The 18,617-nt window shown below is 38.4% G+C and overlaps 2 protein-coding genes across 2 annotated transcripts; both read right to left on the bottom strand.

Moving 5' to 3' along the window:
• Positions 1 to 370: 370 nt before the first annotated feature.
• Positions 371 to 11,318, bottom strand: senp1 (SUMO specific peptidase 1). Its single transcript, XM_005478046.4, has 18 exons — positions 10,612 to 11,318; positions 10,367 to 10,425; positions 10,084 to 10,271; positions 9,926 to 10,001; positions 8,478 to 8,670; positions 8,166 to 8,310; positions 7,952 to 8,070; positions 6,567 to 6,838; positions 6,389 to 6,452; positions 6,138 to 6,176; positions 5,963 to 6,047; positions 5,726 to 5,866; positions 5,192 to 5,323; positions 4,685 to 4,888; positions 2,708 to 2,787; positions 2,515 to 2,599; positions 1,860 to 1,955; positions 371 to 1,769 (listed from the first exon to the last, which is right to left on the bottom strand). Exons 1-18 carry the CDS (start codon positions 10,743 to 10,745, stop codon positions 1,707 to 1,709), a joined length of 2,175 nt encoding a protein of 724 aa, XP_005478103.1. The 5' UTR covers positions 10,746 to 11,318; the 3' UTR covers positions 371 to 1,706.
• A 1,537-nt stretch (positions 11,319 to 12,855) lies between these two features.
• LOC100709170 (protein lifeguard 2) lies at positions 12,856 to 18,469 on the bottom strand. Its single transcript, XM_005478045.4, has 12 exons — positions 18,138 to 18,469; positions 16,818 to 16,908; positions 16,644 to 16,732; positions 16,482 to 16,546; positions 16,326 to 16,379; positions 16,180 to 16,230; positions 16,045 to 16,084; positions 15,753 to 15,790; positions 15,419 to 15,506; positions 15,208 to 15,303; positions 14,459 to 14,512; positions 12,856 to 14,312 (listed from the first exon to the last, which is right to left on the bottom strand). The coding sequence occupies exons 1-12, from the start codon at positions 18,150 to 18,152 to the stop codon at positions 14,163 to 14,165; spliced, it is 831 nt and encodes a 276-aa protein (XP_005478102.1). The 5' UTR covers positions 18,153 to 18,469; the 3' UTR covers positions 12,856 to 14,162.
• Between the last annotated feature and the right edge of the window lie 148 nt (positions 18,470 to 18,617).

The following is an 18,617-nucleotide window of genomic DNA, read 5'->3' as shown; positions in this document are numbered from 1 at the left end:
AGTGTTTGTGCCATGATGCAGGGTTTTTTGTTTTTTTCCTTCATAGAAAAGAAATCTCTTCAGTTTTTAAACTTTCATCCTGGTTTGATTTTTGAACTTGCCATTTTTTTTTTTTTTAATAAATTTTTTTTTTCACTGTGACTGAGTGCTTTTTTTTTTGTTTGTTTGTTTCCCCTTAGCAGGTTGAAGACAACATGGGCTGTGCTGACCATGCTCAAGAGCACTTTGAAAACATCCCTCCCCTTAGAAGTAAAATATAAAGAAATCTGTGGTGGCTCAACACCAAAAAGACAGGTTCATGCTTTAACCCGTGTCTTTGAAACCACAAATTAGTTTAAGTTTATGTGAAAGTATTTGGCGAAAACAAATCCACAATACATGAGAATTTATTTCTAAAACAGACTTGAGTCTAGATAAAATAGATAGGAAATACGTTCTTAAAAAAAGTATTTTACATTGTTTGCTGTATATGTTTTAAGTATGTACAAAGTTCAAAATATACTGAATATACCAAAAGGTTGTTGGACAAAAAGACACTGAAATACATAAAATAGACTTTCAGCCTTATTTTACACCATCAAGAAAACTGGATAAACAAATGACAAAACTTTTACCATACTCTCTTATGGTGTAATCGTTTGGTTACACCTGCAAACCAGCGTCAAGGCGAAACGTTTGTTTGTTTTTCACTCTAAATCATACTCTGAGGTTATGTCACATTAATTTCTCAGCTTTACTAAAATGTCATACAGAACTGAGTGACATTCTATCAATTTACCTGCAACAATCAGGTAATTAACTATTTTAATACTAATTTCACCTTATAACATCAAAATTCTCTGGTCCAAACACAGACTATTAAAGTAAAATCCACACAGCTGTTGTCACACATAAGCTGCAACCCTGAACTTTGTAGACATTACAGCAAAGCTGTATGCAGTAACACAAAAGTCCAAGTCAGTCAGAAACAGACCTCCAAATGTCTTTAAGCTCCAGATCCCTAACAGAAAACCAGTATCAGCAGGTAACTGGAGAATGTGTAGTGAACCAATGGGTGTCAAATATCCCACATGCTTTACCCAGGCAGGCCTGCCTGAAACAAACTGAGCACTTTTAATAGCGACACTATGTCTGATGTGTGTAATCTCGTATGTGCTACCAGATTGTCCCACCATTGTATGGAGTTCTCATGTGTGAAGATCAGGAAAAAACAAAAGACTTTGGCATTTGGGAAATTAAAAAGAATGCTTTTAAAACAGTTTTTTCACTTTTACTGACAAATCAAATCACTGATAACACAGTACATGTTAATCAATGAGTGATCAATGACAACAGATTGTGGCACAAAAACAAGTAATGAACATTCCACCTCAGAGTATGATTTGCACAAGTGTAATTTCAAAAACAGTTCTGACTGGACCATACAAATCAAAGCGTTTGAGCTGCTGTCTGACACACACAAAAAAAACTGTAGAAGTTGGAGGCAGTGATGTGTTGCTCCAGCAACATCCTTTCAGCTACTTTTAGCTGAGGACTTATTGAAAAGGATGGAAATCGCTGAGCTGGTTCCTGATCAGATGAGCTGGTGTGAAAGTTGTTCCCAGAATTCAAGTCTCCCATCTGTGAGTCTTTTCCCGGGGAGCAAAACTCAACCGTCATCATGATGTGTGAGGCAACTGTACAACTTCACAATTGTCATCCTCACATCACAACAGCTTGTGGTTTACAATCTCCCAAACCATCCTTTTTCTGAAATATGGCATATGTTTCTGTCAAAAAGAAAAGAGGATAGACATTTTTAAGCCTTCATTATGACTACTTACTGAAAAGATACTCTCATTGATGCTGTTTGAAGTTACCTGTGTGAAAGTGATTGGTTTGTCTTTGGTAATGTAATCTGCATATTTGCATGTGAACATTCCACAGTCGCTACCATTCATTTGCTGAGGGATCTCCTAAGAGCAGGGAAAGAAAGAAGACAAGTTTGAATGTGCAAATTGAACCTTGATTAACCTACAGTGCAAAATGACATGTGACACTTTGACAAATTATCTACAAAATCTCCTGACACTAAAAGCTGCTGAGAAACTAATTTGAAAATTCAGAAAACAAAAGTCACAAACATAAGAAAATGTATCTTCTTTAAACATTTCAAATCATCCACGCTCCAGTAACATGGCTTTCGTATCTTGTGGAGGCTTACAAAAACAGCAAAACATTGTATACTTAAAATCTCAGACTGGACTACTAACATTTTTTTGTCACTATTTTGAAACCATTTGTTACCAGAAACCTAGTGAGGGCTTTACGAAAAAAACAACAACAGAACTTTATAGATCTATAGCTATCCAATTCAACTGTAGAACATAGTGTTTGATAGAAAAGAGAAACAAGTAAAATGCCAAATAAATGAAACTATACTGTGAGGTGAGGCAGATAATGAAATCCCATCTAAAATTCCTGAAACCATGTAATTTGAACACTTATCACAACAACCTTGTCTGTAGGACTTACATTGCGTGTTTTGCTGTGCAGAATCCAGCCTGAGGTATCCAGTTCTTTGCCTTTTTTGTCCTTACTTTCCTGTTGCAGGTATTCACTGGAAAACAAAATTAAAGTGCAAAAGTGCACCTCAGTGAGTTATATTTACCTCTCAAAACACATACCCCATTTAAATAAATATTGCACATCTCATACAGAAACTTACAACAATATTTCACATGCTTTATCGTTGTTTCCTCCCATAGAATCAAAGTACATGATGGACTTCTTGCGGAAATCCACCACCTGAAAAAAACAAAATGCTAAATAAATCCCAAAATATTTATATCCACATTTTAACTGACCCTTAAAACAACAATAAATTCAATAATTTTATTACACGACAGAACAGTGTGTATTATTAAGAATGCAATGGTTATTGTAATCACACTGATCCTACTGTTTCCAGTTTAAGTCCAACATTATGAAGTTTCATTATTTGTTTTATTGTAAAATAATGGAAATAATGCTGAAAGCAAAAGCAAAATCTCCATGAGTGCTTCCAAAATGTTTTTTCCGATGTGTGAGTCAAATATGATTTGAGAGGCATTTGTAATTTCACTGTACAAAAACACTAAGACACTAACAGAAGATGCATTTCTGTTTCTGTGCCTAAATTACTGACTAAAGATGACATAAATCTACTATTGGTTTTTGGTTTTCAAAGGAATTGTATGCAAAAATATTATATTAAATTATACTATACTATAATAATCACAAGTATTCAGTGTGACCTAGAATGATTGACTTAGCCCATAAAGTGATTTATTGAGGGCAGGGCCAAGAGTTGTGCTCCCCTAGACTTCTATTGGGGATTTGCCTGAATAGAAGTGAGCTGAGATGGAACAGGGCTTTTGCTGTTGTGGCTCCCAAATTGTGGAATTTGTTGCTGTTTCACATTAGACAGGCCTCTTCCCAATTTGTAGATATGCTCTTAAGACCCCACCTCTTCTGTTGTAACTTTAATTTTATTCATTTTTTTAAAATATATTTATCTATTTAATTTCTATTTTTGTTGCTATGTCTAGCACTTTGGTCAGTGGTTACTATTTTAAAGTGCTTTAGAAATAAAGTTGGCTTGGCCATCTTGTGACCGCCACCCATTTAGCATTAATTCATATGGTACTTTGGACATGTAGCATAATGTAAAGTCAAGCGACGAAGGTCCCAGTCACACAGACTGATCTGGGACCACCTGGCAACCACAGGCCACAAGGGAAAATGTGTCTTCCCTGACTCATAAGTGATAAGCGCCTTGTGATTGCTTTTTTTGTAGTAGCAGATTGCCATGGTAGTTTGCATGGAACATGTTGACTTGTCTGTAAACACTCACCAACTACTCTCGAAAGGGTGGTGAAACTGAAAAGTGTGAAAACACAAATGGACACTGCTGCACCTGTTGAAACACACTGGCTCACTGAGCCTCCGCTTTTACTTAAAAGGTGAATATTCTCCATTCGGCTTGCTTCAAACCTTTACAAGTTTCACTATCACTCAGCCAGTAGTTACCCAATGTTTAATGTCAAGTCTTCCATGTAAATTATAATCTACCACAGCAATCTCCGAGTGACAAGAAAGTGAGGTTTCTGGTGCTGGACCCCTTTGCAACCTCTGATTTCACCTAGAGGAAGGTAGCAGCCTCCAGAATTCACTCACCAACCACTCAAGTAATAGAGATTTTTCCCCTCATGACATCACATCACATCCATTATGCCCAACAACTTTCAAACAATCAGGCAAAAAATCTGTACCAAATGGACCAAATGTCTTTTCTGGTGCGTCTTCCATATTGGCTTCACATTTGAGATTAAGAGCCTATGTATATTTTTATACTGTGTATTATTACACAGTTAGGTCCAATAATCAAGGTGTATTTATTTGTAAAATGCTGGCTCAAAGTGAAGACTGTCAGCTTTAGATAATTCAGAAAAACCAAAACCCCATTGAGGAACTACAGCCATTTTTAAACACGGTTCCCTCTGTAACTGCAATATGTACCTTGAAGCTTATAATCATCATATAACATTGACATAACATATGTACAACACTGACATAACGCATGTATGACACTGACAAAAGTAGGCCTGTTTATGCTCGTCCCTAAACCTTTAGATTACTTTCTACAACAGCCATTGGGACTTACAGAAAGGCACCAGTGCACCCCCAAGTGGACAGGAACCAACAAGATGTCTTTAGAAAAGATGTCCATCTTTTTGGTCCAGCGGCGGACAGCAGAATAGCCACTGCTGCGCAGCTTGGGATAGAAAAAAGTGCTGAACGTATTGACCGTTGGCATGTTGGAATCCTTGCTGCGCTCAACCAGCAGGTTCATGTAGAAGTTGATCACCTGGGAAATTAAAGAGAAACAGTTTAGATCAAGTGGACATGTGCACTCGTTTCGTGGTGGATTATGAATCTAATCATGTACTGTTTTTGTTTGTTTTTTGTTTTAAATAGAAGATGTACAGAAACAGACACTTTCTTTTTCTGTACATCTTCTGAGGTTCTCCAGGTGGCAAACCAGGGGAGGCAGGCAGTATATTCATCAAGGCAGGACTTCATCCATGTAGCCACATTGGAACTGTGATTCTTAACTGTGTCGATAAGATCTATTTTTTTTTTCTTCATTTCTAATACAACATTTACGCACCTCATCATTGAGCCAGTTGAGGTTGCTCAGGGTTTGCAAGTCTTTACGTGTAAGGCTGAGACCAAAACCTTCACTTAACACTTCATGAGGATTGCCCCCTCTCAGCACCCTGTTCACTTCAGCCTCCATTTCCTTAAGAGGAAGAATGAGACAGTATACATATATAAAACCATGAAATAGTACTTACATTTTATATGGATCTGAATGCAATTTAGATGATAAAAAATTAGTCTGACAATATGCAAGTACAGTAATTAAAACTAAAAGTCCCTTCATATTCTTAATCAGAATATTACTGATAAATAATTGAGATTAAATGAGGAAACTTAACAAAACCAACAGAGAGCACTTAATTTTCAAAAGATTGTAGAAGAAATCTCTGCACATCTATCATCAAAATGTAGTTGCAGTTTTACTTTTTAAAAGATAAATACTAGTTAGAAAACATACTTTCCTGTGACGGTCTGTTGTGGTCACTCAACTAAATAAATATATAACGAGCTATGCAAGTACATTAGGGTACAATTTCCATACCTCTGTAAGTTCAGGGAATTCTGGTTTCTCTTCCAAAGACGCCTCTTCTTTTATGATGGGACTCAAAGGAAGCTCTTTCTCCAAAGGAACTCGAACACAGACCTCGACATCTGGGCTACGCTGCTCCTCGTTAGACAGGCGCTGAGAACCAGAAATTACAAAGCAAATTATCGCAAAAGGAAAAATAACGAACATGCCAAATCTTAACCCAATAAGGTTTTGTGGGTGACCTCTCACCTGCTGCATCAGCTGAGCAGCCAGAGCTTCTTGCTCTTCTATCTGTCTCCGTCTTTCCCTCGCCCGGGAGTCATACATACTTGTCCTACAGGAAGAATTTAAAAAAGGAAAAAGGTCTTTTTGCACTATTCAAATGTCGTGTAAATTAAATAAATAAATAATTTAGTACACTTACAATTCTTTGATCCATAACTCAGCTTGGAAACATGGCACACTGTTAAGACAGAAATTTATTGTGATGAGATATGTATAAACCTTGGTTGTGCTGAAATATTTACAAAATCTACCTAAACACTTAATACACATACACATTTATAAACAAAATAAGAAAACAACTTCAAATGTTTGGCTATATATGCCTCTGTTTGTATTATGTTTAACCAAGTTACACTTCAAATAGCAAGCCTGACCAAAAGAAATACTAACCTTGAGCTGTCTTGTTTTTTACTTTTTTGCTCATCTACAATAATTACAGAGTCGCCATCATGAGCTGTAAGAAAAGGCAAGAATAAGACCCATGAACAACCACCAAGTAACGTTTAATTCACTTACAATAATATGTTCCACGCTCTCCCCATTTCCATCAAGTACTCAGTATGATTACCTGATGACTGTGTGTCCTGAGAAGAGTTATCCTGCAGAGCTGATGGAGAAGGAGTTGATATGAGAGTAGCTCCTCTGCTGGAACTGAGGTCCCTATCCAGGAACCATGTCTTGCTAGGGGCCCCCAGTGGACTGGGAAGGTTGCTGGAGCACTGGCTAGAGACTCCCCTGGGGCTGGTGGGACTGCTGGGCCCCTCTGACGTTTCTCCTGCTGCTGACCCAGTTGGAGAAGAGAACTGTAGCAGTCTGCGGCTGGTGGTCAGGAAGCTGGTGCTAATGGGACAGTGACAAGTAGAATGGTACAATGAGTGACTGGTCTGGAAACAACATGATTACAACGTCTTGATGCATTCTCAATCATCCAGGAAGGTAAATCTCCAAAAGTTGAAACTGTTCATCTGGACGTAGCGTTTTGTGGGAGAAACGTTTCGTCACTCATCCAAGTGACTTCAGTCTCAGCTGACTGCAGGTTTCCCCAAACCTTATAAACAGTACATTTGCATAATGACTGAAACCAGCCCACTGAAGGAACAATGGGCTGTGAGGTCAGTTCCTTAATCATAATTATGCAAATTCCCATGACCATTGATCAACAATCACTGACCAAAACCCACTGATCAAAGAACACTGATCAATGGCCATGAGTACCATTCACAGAGAGTTGGGGAATGGCTGCAATCACAGCATTGTAAGATGGCGAAAGATGTACCCTTAGGCCCCCTCCTCGATTCAGAGATGGTCTAGGAGGGGGCCTAAGGGTACATCTTTCGCCATCTTACAATGCTGTGATTGCAGCCATTCCCCAACTCTCTGTGAATGGTACTCATGGCCATTGATCAGTGTTCTTTGATCAGTGGGTTTTGGTCAGTGATTGTTGATCAATGGTCATGGGAATTTGCATAATTATGATTAAGGAACTGACCTCACAGCCCATTGTTCCTTCAGTGGGCTGGTTTCAGTCATTATGCAAATGTACTGTTTATAAGGTTTGGGGAAACCTGCAGTCAGCTGAGACTGAAGAAGTCACTTGGATGAGTGACGAAACGTTTCTCCCACAAAACGCTACGTCCAGATGAACAGATTCAACTTTTGGAAACATGATTACAACATGATAAAGTGGAGTAGGTTGTTCTGTTCCCCACATACCATAGCTACGTCTTTGTTTATGAATTAATACTAATACTAATGATGATGTTGCGCACACCAGGAAAAAAAGAAGATCCCCTTTGAAGTCTCTGGCTCAATGCACATGAAAGCCATGTCATTCCATGCTATGCAAAATAAGAAGATACGAAAACTACCTTTCATGCTTCTTTCATCCCCCCTGCAATTTTATCTGATTACACATTTTTAGTAACAGGAACATGGCATTGATTCAATACGTACAAATCTCTGTGAGACCTCACAATAGTGTGTGAGCTGCCGTTGTGAAGATAAGACGACTGACCACCAGAGACCATAGTCAGAAGCTGCCTGTAGACCTCCTTCTCCTCCTCTCGAACAGACTGTTAAACAAAGAAAAACCCCAGTATGAACACACAGACATGCAACAAACAGATATGAAGGAATCACACAGTTCATTACTGTTTTCATAAATGACCTCCTGTGCTGTGCAGCGGGGCCTGGTCTTGGGTAAGCGGCCTGATGAGGTACTGTGTGTTGGGCTCTGCACCACTTTGATGGGAAAGGTCTTCTCATACATGCTGGTGCAAGAGCTGCTTGTTGCACCTACTCCACTAAACGAACTGCAGACAAAATTTGGGATTTACAAAAAAAATATAATAATGATTGAATATTGCTGACAGGTCACAATAATGAATAACTTAACAAGCAGCAACAGCAAAAAAAATTTTCTATCAGACACAGACAGACAGACAGACACACACAAAAGATGTAAATAATACAAGAATACCTTTGAGTTCCATGCGTTCTGAGACTTAAAGGCCTGCCTAGCCTTGGAGAAGGCTGCCATTTAGGGGTGATGGAGGGTGGCAAATTAACCGAATGCCCGTTTGTTTTTGGCACCTCACGATGCACAGGACTCATGCACGCTTGTCGCCTACAAACTTTTGATCCCGTATTTGACTTCTCATTACGCAACCAATCTGGAATACAGGGAGAAAGTACAGTAAGAGTTACAGTCTGGACAGGTTTTTGAAACCTTAAATGCAGATCGCAGATCATCATGACTTACACCTGATATATGTTTCAGTGCAAAATCTACTCCATAACCTATGAAGTAACCTGACGTGCATCTTCCAAGAAACCTAACTACATGTCGGGTCAATGTAGCCCGCAATTATTGTGACTGGCCTGTTCATCACCATCGATTCCTCCTTTGCATTTCAGTCTACTTTTTCGACACACTTTTTGAATTTATTACAGAGAATAACAATCATCCCTTTAGTACAAGCAATAACAATTACAGTGTGAATATAAGGACTCAAAAATGTAAGCAAATTAAGGAAGGGTGATTGCTGGAACTATCGGTTTGGGTGTCAGGGAATGTACAAAGAAGTGGAGGGACGAATATGTTTGCACTGGAGGAGAAAAAACCCAAAGAAACAACACTCCCCCAAAACCCACTGACCACAACAAAGACTGGGGACACAGGAGGGAACAAAGTCCCAGCAATTTAAGTTCAGAAACAGCGGGACATGACCACGAGGTAATTAACACGTAATGCACCAGCACAAACACAAATAATGGCAACAACAGCGGCTACTTATGTAGATTACATCATAGGCTCTACAAAAATTCCCCGCAGAAGTCTAAATCGGCCCTTAATACTGCATTACATTCTAATACTAATACTTCTTTCTTTTATTATGTAACAATTCCTGTTGTATTGTTGCTATCAAAAAATGATTTGCAATGCTGCTGAAACTAATGTCACTGTGTCACCGTCCAAATACTCTGGACATAACATACCTGAGATTACTGACAAATTACTGTTTATGCAATTAAATAGTAGAAGAGCAGAACTGGGGTATGAAAATCACAAAGCCCATACAGTCTGATACAGTACATTTGCTAAAATATTTCCAATTAAAGACTGTAGAGTAAGAAGTTATTATTCTTACTAGTATATATACTAGTTGTCAGACAATTTAAAAGACATACTTGGAAGCTGAAAGCCCTTACAACAGCACTGTCCTGGAAAACACTGTAATTCAACTGGTGCCACAACATCCAAAACCCAGTGAATGTTTTAAAGCCTTTTAGTTTTAATCATAGTTGCTTGGAGTGGACAGGCATTCCCAGAGGGTGGAATTTTGGAAATGCTGCATATGCCCATCTCTTTTCAGCTCAGTTTTGTTAATACAAAAAATTTTGAAAAGTTTAAAATGTTAAGCTTACCAGATTTTGATGTTTTCCACTGCAAAGTTGTTGAGGGAGCAGCAAATGTCTCATTCTGAGAATTCCTGTCAAGGATCTAAATCCGAACACATACAAGTTAAATAAAATTCATGTGTGCCAACAGTCTTTACAGGGACACCCATAAATCTGCACCATACCGGCCTCCCTGTCCAAATTGCTGATGATGTTGAGGGGCGTGGATGAGGTTCTCCAGGTGGCAAACCAGGGGAGGTAGGCAGCATATTCCTCAAGGCAGGACTTACATTGTTCTTCATCCATGCAGCCACATTGGAGCTGTGATTCTTAACCCCTTCAGCTGCATTCTTGACTGTGTCGATAAGATCCCCTGTAGAAATTTCAAACACAGAAAATAATGTGTGCCTATACTCTCCACAATTACATGCACAACATAGGTAACAAAGTGAGTGAGTTTCTACTTACCCATTCGTGATTTCTTTATCACCAAGCCATCTTGGTCGATGTTATGGCCATCTTCCAAACTTAAAGAAAAACAGACGGTATTCTGTTAACAACACGCTACCTCAATTTTGTCAAACTTAAGATAACGGCGAAATGGACAGCGAGCTAAAACACTGCGGTCACACAAACACTGTGCTCATAGTTCTGTCTGGTTTGAAGCTTCTTGGTGTTGGTTACCAAGGGAGTTCAGATATATCTGCTCGTACCATTCAAAGGGTCTTTTCCTCCTCATCTGACCATCTCTTGGTGTGCGTTGAGCATGTGGGTGTTCGGCAGCTGGTACACCATTGCGAAGACTGGCAACGCTCGTTTCTATCCACTCGCAGATTTTATTCAACATGGCTCAAAAGTTTTGGAAATAACGGCGCTAGTTTCAAGACAAATCGCTGTCACTGATTTGAGTCAGCCTTAGTGTCTGTGTAGTCAAACCCAATTAAGCTAATGTGCTTTTTTTCGACCGGGGAAAGTTAGCCGAGACTGCTTCAAACACCAACACTCCTAACAAATGCCATTTTATTACCACACGAACACTCGCAAAACCGCCTGATATTTAGCTTACAATTAGCTAGCTACCTAACTAGCAAACTAGGCTAACTATCCTGCTAGCTAACGTTGTTAGCTACACGGCTAATTTATGAAAGTATGTTTAAATTACAACGGGAATGCGATAAGTCGCAACCGACGCGTTCAGGAAAACGAAAATCATGTTGGGTTACACCCTAACTCATTTATATATCCTTAACGTGACAACAAATTGTAAATAAACTCGTTGAAGAATAACATCTCCCGCTTCTTCCTCATTCAAAACCACAACATGGCTGAACCGAGCGTCTGACCATCGTACATTGTGATTGGGTGATTCGAGGTTGTAAATTCCAGTGTACCTAAGGCTAACTGGTCGATTGCAGAATGGTGGGATGCGTTAGGGCTCTGGTTTAACGGAGGGTCTCTGACGTTTAGTCCTACGTCACAGCCGTAGGACTCGACTTGTAGATACAATCAAATCGCACTAAATCCTGTGTATTTCTTTTACTGATCAGTTGCCTTTGACCTCGATGGAAAAAGCAATGAGGTCAAAGACATTGGTGAATGAGGGTTATTTCGTTAGCCATAATTTCGTTGTACATGTACAAAGATAATAAAGGTCTATTCTGTTCTATTCTTAAAGAAAAAAAAAAAAAACCTATTGCACTTACGGAACTGTTCTTATCCCAAGTGGATAAATGTAAATGAAATGCCATAATTTCACACGTTTCTTTTTAAAAAAAAAAAAAATCTTAAAGTGTTGCCAGATGCTATTTTTGAAAGTTCTGCAACACACAATAAACCGATTTGTTCCATAAGAGATACACCAGTAAGGATATTTCCTTAAAATGTAAGTGTTTCTGCAGCAAAACACAAGTGAACTGTAAAAGTGGATTGTCTATTCCTGAATGACCTTAAGATTGTACAATAAAAATGATAAATATTAGTCTTTATCAACACATACACTCACTGGACACTTTGCTAGTATGCAGTTGAACCCCTTTAGCTTTCAGAACTGACTTCATTTTTCAACAAAGTGCTGGAACCATTCCTCAGACAATTTGGCCTATTTTGACATGATAGGATGACACAGTTGATTCAATCTCCCATACTACCACATCCCAAAGTCACTTGACTGAATCAAGATCTGGTGACTGAAACCAAGAAACTGGTTTGAGATTGTTTGAGCTTTGTGACCCGGTAGAAGCAGCCTTCTCTGATGGCTGCTTCATAAAGGGATGGACATGGTCGGCAAATACTCATCCAAATGTTGCATTAAGAATTGAGATACATCAGACCGGGCCTGTGTTTCTGTTCTTAGCTGACAGGAGTGGCACCTGGTTTTCTGCTGCTGTAGCTTATCTGCTTCAAGGTTAAACATGCTGGGCATTGAAAGATGCTCTTCTGCATTACTTGGTTGTAAAAGTGGTGTTGTGAGAGTTTCTTTAGACTTCATATCAGCTTAAAGCAGTCTGTCTTTTCATGACATCAGCAAGACAGTTCCTCACAGAACTGCTGCTCACTGGATATTTTCACTTTTCTGGACTATCCTTGGTAAACGCTAGAGATGGTTGTGTAGGAAAATCCCAGTAGATCAGTAGTTTCTGAAATACCTAAATTACCTTTCTTTCTTCATTATGATGGTCCTTTACAACTTCAGCAGGTCATCTTGGCGATCTATACATGCCTAACTGCACAGTGTTCCTGTCATGTGCTTGGCTGATTGGATATTTACATTAACAAGGAATTGAACAGGTGTACCTAATATATTGGTAAATCAGTGCATAACTTCTTTCAGCATTTTCTACTTAACCCATTCCCAGCCGCCAGGCTCACATAATTTTAGGCTCAGTATAGGGGATGCCCAAAACGACCAAACCCATGAATCTCTTTGTTCAGTCAAAGACTTGAATGAAACAACAAGATACTTTTAGCACAATTTATTTAATCAGAGAGAACCATGATGACAGTCATACACACTCACCCTATATTACATTAACATCTAGCGTGAAATGCAGGGTCCTGATAAAACGTGAAACTGCATCAATGGAATCAAATAAACGTTATCCAAGGCCACTTTAGAAGACTTGTATATTTATTTTAAGCATCTAGCTCACTGCACATTTTATCTCATACACTTTCTAAAATACATCTTTCTGTCTTAAAAAAATAAACTTCAAATCTTATGAAATATAGCGTTCAAATCCCTCTCTAAGTATAGGCCTTATCAAAAATAAAAGTCAATCCATGCACATATGGCACTGTTATGTTTATATTTTACTATTTCTCATCACTTCAAACCAACTACAGAAGTGTACATACAGACCCCCAAAAAGCTATCATGCTGAAAATGAAGGCTTCTTCAAACTAAGTACTATTCATGAAAAACAATAATTTAAAAGAGTTTAGATTCAAATGCAATGACATACCATAAACACCACAACAAGGTGAATATAGTGTAATATCATACTGACCAAACAATGTATAACATTAACATAAATCAACAAGTCAAGGCAGAAATCAACAGCAAAATCCCACATTGAATAAATACATTTTTTTAGATTGTCATTCAAAATCCAGAGAACGTGTTTCCAACCCTCAAACTGTTAGACACAGTGGGGTTTCTTGTAATTCACAGTAGTAAGACAACAATAGTTACGACTGAAAACAGGCAAATTATTTAAGTCTTTTAAGCCTTTTTAAAGTTTCATTTGTGCTTCCAGTCATCCACATGAAAACCCACAGCAACAGTCCCGTGATGGAATGACTGAATTTGGCATAGTTAGATTTTTTTTTAGGGTCATGCATAATGTATCTCCTAATGACTATCAACATCTATTATTTGCAGGGAATTTATTATACCTATGCAAGCATGACAATAAGAGACCCATATAGTTTCATATGAACACTCACAGTCTGATAACGCTACATGAAATGAAGATGATCACTGATTATTGAGTGTTTCTGGGTGATAGGCCATAGTTTGGGTCATGGGTTCACAAACATGTTAGAGATGATGGAAAGGTTATACACATTTTGTGTGTGGATACTCACATACCCCAAAATTGGTGTTTACTTGTACAAAGTATTGACAACCTCATCTGTATAAGGCAAAATAAATAAATAAAGCTGTTATAACTGGGAGCCTCATCACCACTATCAACAACAGCTTAAAAGACTCTTTTTATGTTTGACTACATTTCTGTAAATGGTGCAGCTCTTGTCGACAGGTTTACTCTCGCTTTGTTCCAAAGATCTGGAGGAAAAAGGAGAAGATATAGACGATATCCAGGTAGATGTTGAGAGTGGCAAAGACGTATTCTTCTGGACTCATGGTGTACCGCTTGTTTCCCATAAGGAGTTGGGTATCAAATGCCAAAAACTGCAACACATATTAATAATAATTTTTAAAAAAAAAGCAAAAACAAATAACTCAGCTTTTATATTGTTCGTAGGCACCTACTGCATATGTTCTATTAAATGTGACTGGGCCTATTAGTAATAGCTCATCTGTATTTATATGCTCACCATGGTAAACAGTATAGCTCCCAAAGCAGCATAGGTGGCATCCAGCCATGGTACCTGAATGACACATATTCATTTATTAGTTGTGATTCCACATACTAATTTACAATAAGCAATCAGCTGAAATACTATTATATTTTATTATATGTTCTCAATTTGGAGTTGAGTCTGTATTAGTTTGAAAACATGTACTCATTTGAGGGACTTTATTCATTTTTACTATTTTGAATACTGTAGATTTAAGCGAAAGCAAAACAACAACCAGCCCTATTTGACTGCTGCATTAAACTGCTAAAACAAATAAAAAGAAATGTGGAGTTATTTATTGTTTTTTTAAGACACAATGGTTAGGTAATCTAAAAATAAGTCGAGAAGATTTTTTACTAGAGTCAAAGGATGTCTGAGAGTTAGCTATACTGCTGAAAATACCAGGTATCTACCTCATGCAGAGGGGTGAGGAAATTTTAACAGTGTGCAAAACTCCTGTCAAAGCAAAAGGTGCTTTAAAGAATCTAAAATGTGAAACTATTTTTTCTTTATTAACCACCGAATTCCACGTGTTTTTGATCTCTTCAGTAGGCTACTGTTCTACATGACAGAAAATAATAGCGATTGAAAAAACCTTAAATGAGAAGTCGGGTCCAAACTTGTGTCTGGTGTCTTAAATCCTGGCTGTTCTGGTACAATCAGCTAAGTCATGTTTACCAGACAGAAAAATGATGCGATTATTGGATTAGTTTGATCACACTTACATATTGGAAAGGGAGGACAAGGGCCAGCACCAGGCCAGAGATGAACATCACCATGCAGAAGACAAAAAGCACACCTTGGTATGAGGTCACATCAAACTGCAAAGAAGAAAGCACATCAAACAGACACATGTAAGTCAACATGTGGGAAAAGGTGACAGAAGGAAGTTAGATTTACAAGTGCACAGAAAGAAGAGCATTTTGGTTTTCTCACCTTGGTTTGAAAGCTAAAGACTGTGACCAGGAGACAGACTGCTGCTGTAATGCCCAGACACATCACCACTGACTTGGTGTTATAAAAGCTGTTAAAACAGCAAACGTGTAAAACGTTATGCAATTGTTACCACAGGGTAGGGGGTTCAGGATACTTTTTTTTAGGTGGCCTAAAAAGCACTGGCACAGATTGGATTATTCTGCTAAAATAAATAAAGTGTGCTAACTTTAAATTGACATGCTGTAAAGAAAATACACTGCTGGCTATAATTATTTGAATATAAAATCCATTAAGAAGACAAGAAGACAATCTAAAGAAGGCATGCAAAATATACCTGGACAACATCCCTGTCATGTAGGAGAGCGAGAGAGTCTGTAACATAAGACAGTCAGTCGGAAAATGTAGGCATTATATGCAAATAACAGCATAACAAATAATATCACCTTAAAAAAAATCTCTATATATTTATCGTTAGATTTCCAAAGTCAACTTGCAAGTCAACTTTCAAATGCACAAAATAATGAGTTATGTCTTACTGCTATAAAAAAGAAGTTCAGAGAATCCCATCCATGTGTAAGCAAGGTCATATTTATTAAAAAGATAACACATATCAGCGATATACTTACAAAGATCACAAGCAGAATCAGATTCCATGGAAACTGTCTCCTGTAGGGGTAAACAAAGACCAGTGTTTCAATATTTGATGTGATTTCACTGTTTCCGTATGATGTGCATTTCCTTTTTGATAACTTCTAGCTCACCTTGGTGCAGAGCAGCAAGACAAGGTCAGATAAGTGACAAAGAAAACAGCGCTGCAAAACAACAAGAATATTGTTTGATATGTCTTTAGACAGAAAAGACATGAACACAAAATAAGTATACACTTCTGAGAGATGGTGTTACTTACTAAGAGGCCCAGTACCACCCAGGATTAGTCTGAATGTAGTCCTTCACAGGGTCACTGTAAGAGAGTGGCTCAGGTAAGTGCGCTACCCACCGAGGCTTATACAAATTCAACATGAGAGGATACTGGGAAAAAAATCTGCTTCCACCAGATGCTCACCAGAATGTGAACACAGCCACGATCGCGAGAGTAACCAAGAGCTGGATCATCAAGATGCTGTACACCTTAAAAAAAAGAAAGAAAGTATTTGTTCTATGTACTGGCCTATAAAGTATATAAAATCACTTGATCAGCACTTTAGGTAATTAAGCTTTTTCATACCTTTCGGATGAAGACCCTCCTGATGTTGCGATCATCCCAGTTGAATTCTGTGAGCATCTCAACATCATTGTAGCAAGGAGCACTGACGCCTAAAGGGATCATCACAACATGTTTTAGACAATATTTGCTTATTTAATCCCATCACTACCACACGAATTCAACACCTGGCCATACCTGCAGTAGCTTCCTCATAGCTCGGAGGTGCAGGCGCCACCAAGGCCTCTCCACTGGAAGAGCCGTTGGTGGTCTTGTTTGCAAGTGCCAGCTGGTTGGATACAAGACGAACACTTTGATTTCAACGAATAGCAAACCATTTCTTTTCTGACCATCCCCTATGTTTGGCCTTTTTATTTAATATTAAATCTTGAGTGCAAATTGTTCCATATCTGGAATCACATATCACTGGGGTAAAGGGGTTTTAATTTGTAGTTTTTAATGTCAACAAAATACATATATTGATATGAAAGCGAGGACTTGTAGATTTTTGATAGGTGTCGTACTATACCAGGATGAACTGCGCCAAAGATTTGGAGTAATGACTAAAGAAATATATAATAATAACAACAACATAAATAAATATTGTTTATAAAAATAATAACCAGCTATTATCAACAGCTTACATAAGTGTAAAACTGTTCACTTTCCCATTAAAGTTTAATTTGGTGCTTTAAATTTAAATGAAACCTCAGCTCATAGTACCGATGATCTAACCCTCAGCTTAAATAGCAGCTGCTCTTAATAATTAACACGTCACCGAGCACGTCAGGCTGGCTCGTCACAATTTCAGTGGGGTACGTCAAGTTTTAACCCATTTTTAGTTTTTATAATTGTAATTATAATGGATTACAAAAGGTTTTGATTGACAGATTTACGCGCATGAAGCCTTCAGCTGTCTAGATCAATATTTGAAGATACGAATTGTCCCGGTGTGTGTTTCTTATCTATATCGTTAGTCTGGAAAACATAATAGACAGGCGATGTTAAAGAAAAAAGATACACAATGTTAAGTTTAAAACAATAATAATCCAGAATCCTCAATGACTGATGTAACCGTCTGGATGTAACCATGCAGCCAGGTCTACACAAATAAAGGTTGTCATGGTGATGTGACGCATTTGCTAAAGTATCACTTACACGACACACAAAATATGAAAAATACTTTGAATATGAAAAGAAAAAAAAGAGATTAAGTAGATTAAGATCTCACTAATGAGAAACCGCAAGCACCAGCTGTCGAGCTGCAGAAAATGTGACGGTGCAGGGCGCAAAATTAGTTATTCAAGTAATTGCTTCTATGATTACTGAAAATGACGAAATCCAGTTCCATCTACAAGTCCGCATTGCCATTACGCACCTGATAATAATGGGAGTAAATGGATTAGGTAGGCACTCACATTAACTGTTATGAAAGTATTCACAGTAAATACATTAAAAAAATATTGATTTCGACGGCTTAATTAAGTCCTAACTGAATAACGACATTAAAGCTCATACCTTGCCCTGTGTCATGATGCCTGTGTGTTGTCCAGCAGTAGGTAGTCCCGGTGCGTATTCCAAACACACAATACCGCGGTGGGGTCTCCTTTATTGTGATATTTCTCGGAGTCTGGCAAGACTAAGACTGACAGCTGTGAGAAAGGACTGGGACTGATGTGGTCTTCTCGCCTCTTTAGACTGAATACCCAACCTCTGACGATACAGTGATGTAATCAAAAAAACAACGCTCAGACTCGTGCAGACACCCCCCTCCCTCACCCACCGAGGGACGTTCTAGCAGCATCCAGATGAAGTTGCACCATAGAGAAACGCTGGGACTGTACCACAGCACCACGAAAAATAGGGAGTACGGATCTCTGCATGATGCGTTATGAGGACAGAAGTCCAGACGAATCTGGAAATATGGTCTGCAGCAGAACCAGGACAGCGGGGGGGTTTGCAGGGTACAGTGAAATTTCCAGATTTTCAACACCAGTT

Source organism: Oreochromis niloticus, linkage group LG20 (assembly GCF_001858045.2).
Source record: "Oreochromis niloticus isolate F11D_XX linkage group LG20, O_niloticus_UMD_NMBU, whole genome shotgun sequence".
Lineage (NCBI taxonomy): Eukaryota > Metazoa > Chordata > Actinopteri > Cichliformes > Cichlidae > Oreochromis > Oreochromis niloticus.
The sequence above is the reverse complement of the archived record's forward strand: the minus strand, read 5'-3'. Positions and strand labels throughout refer to the sequence as shown.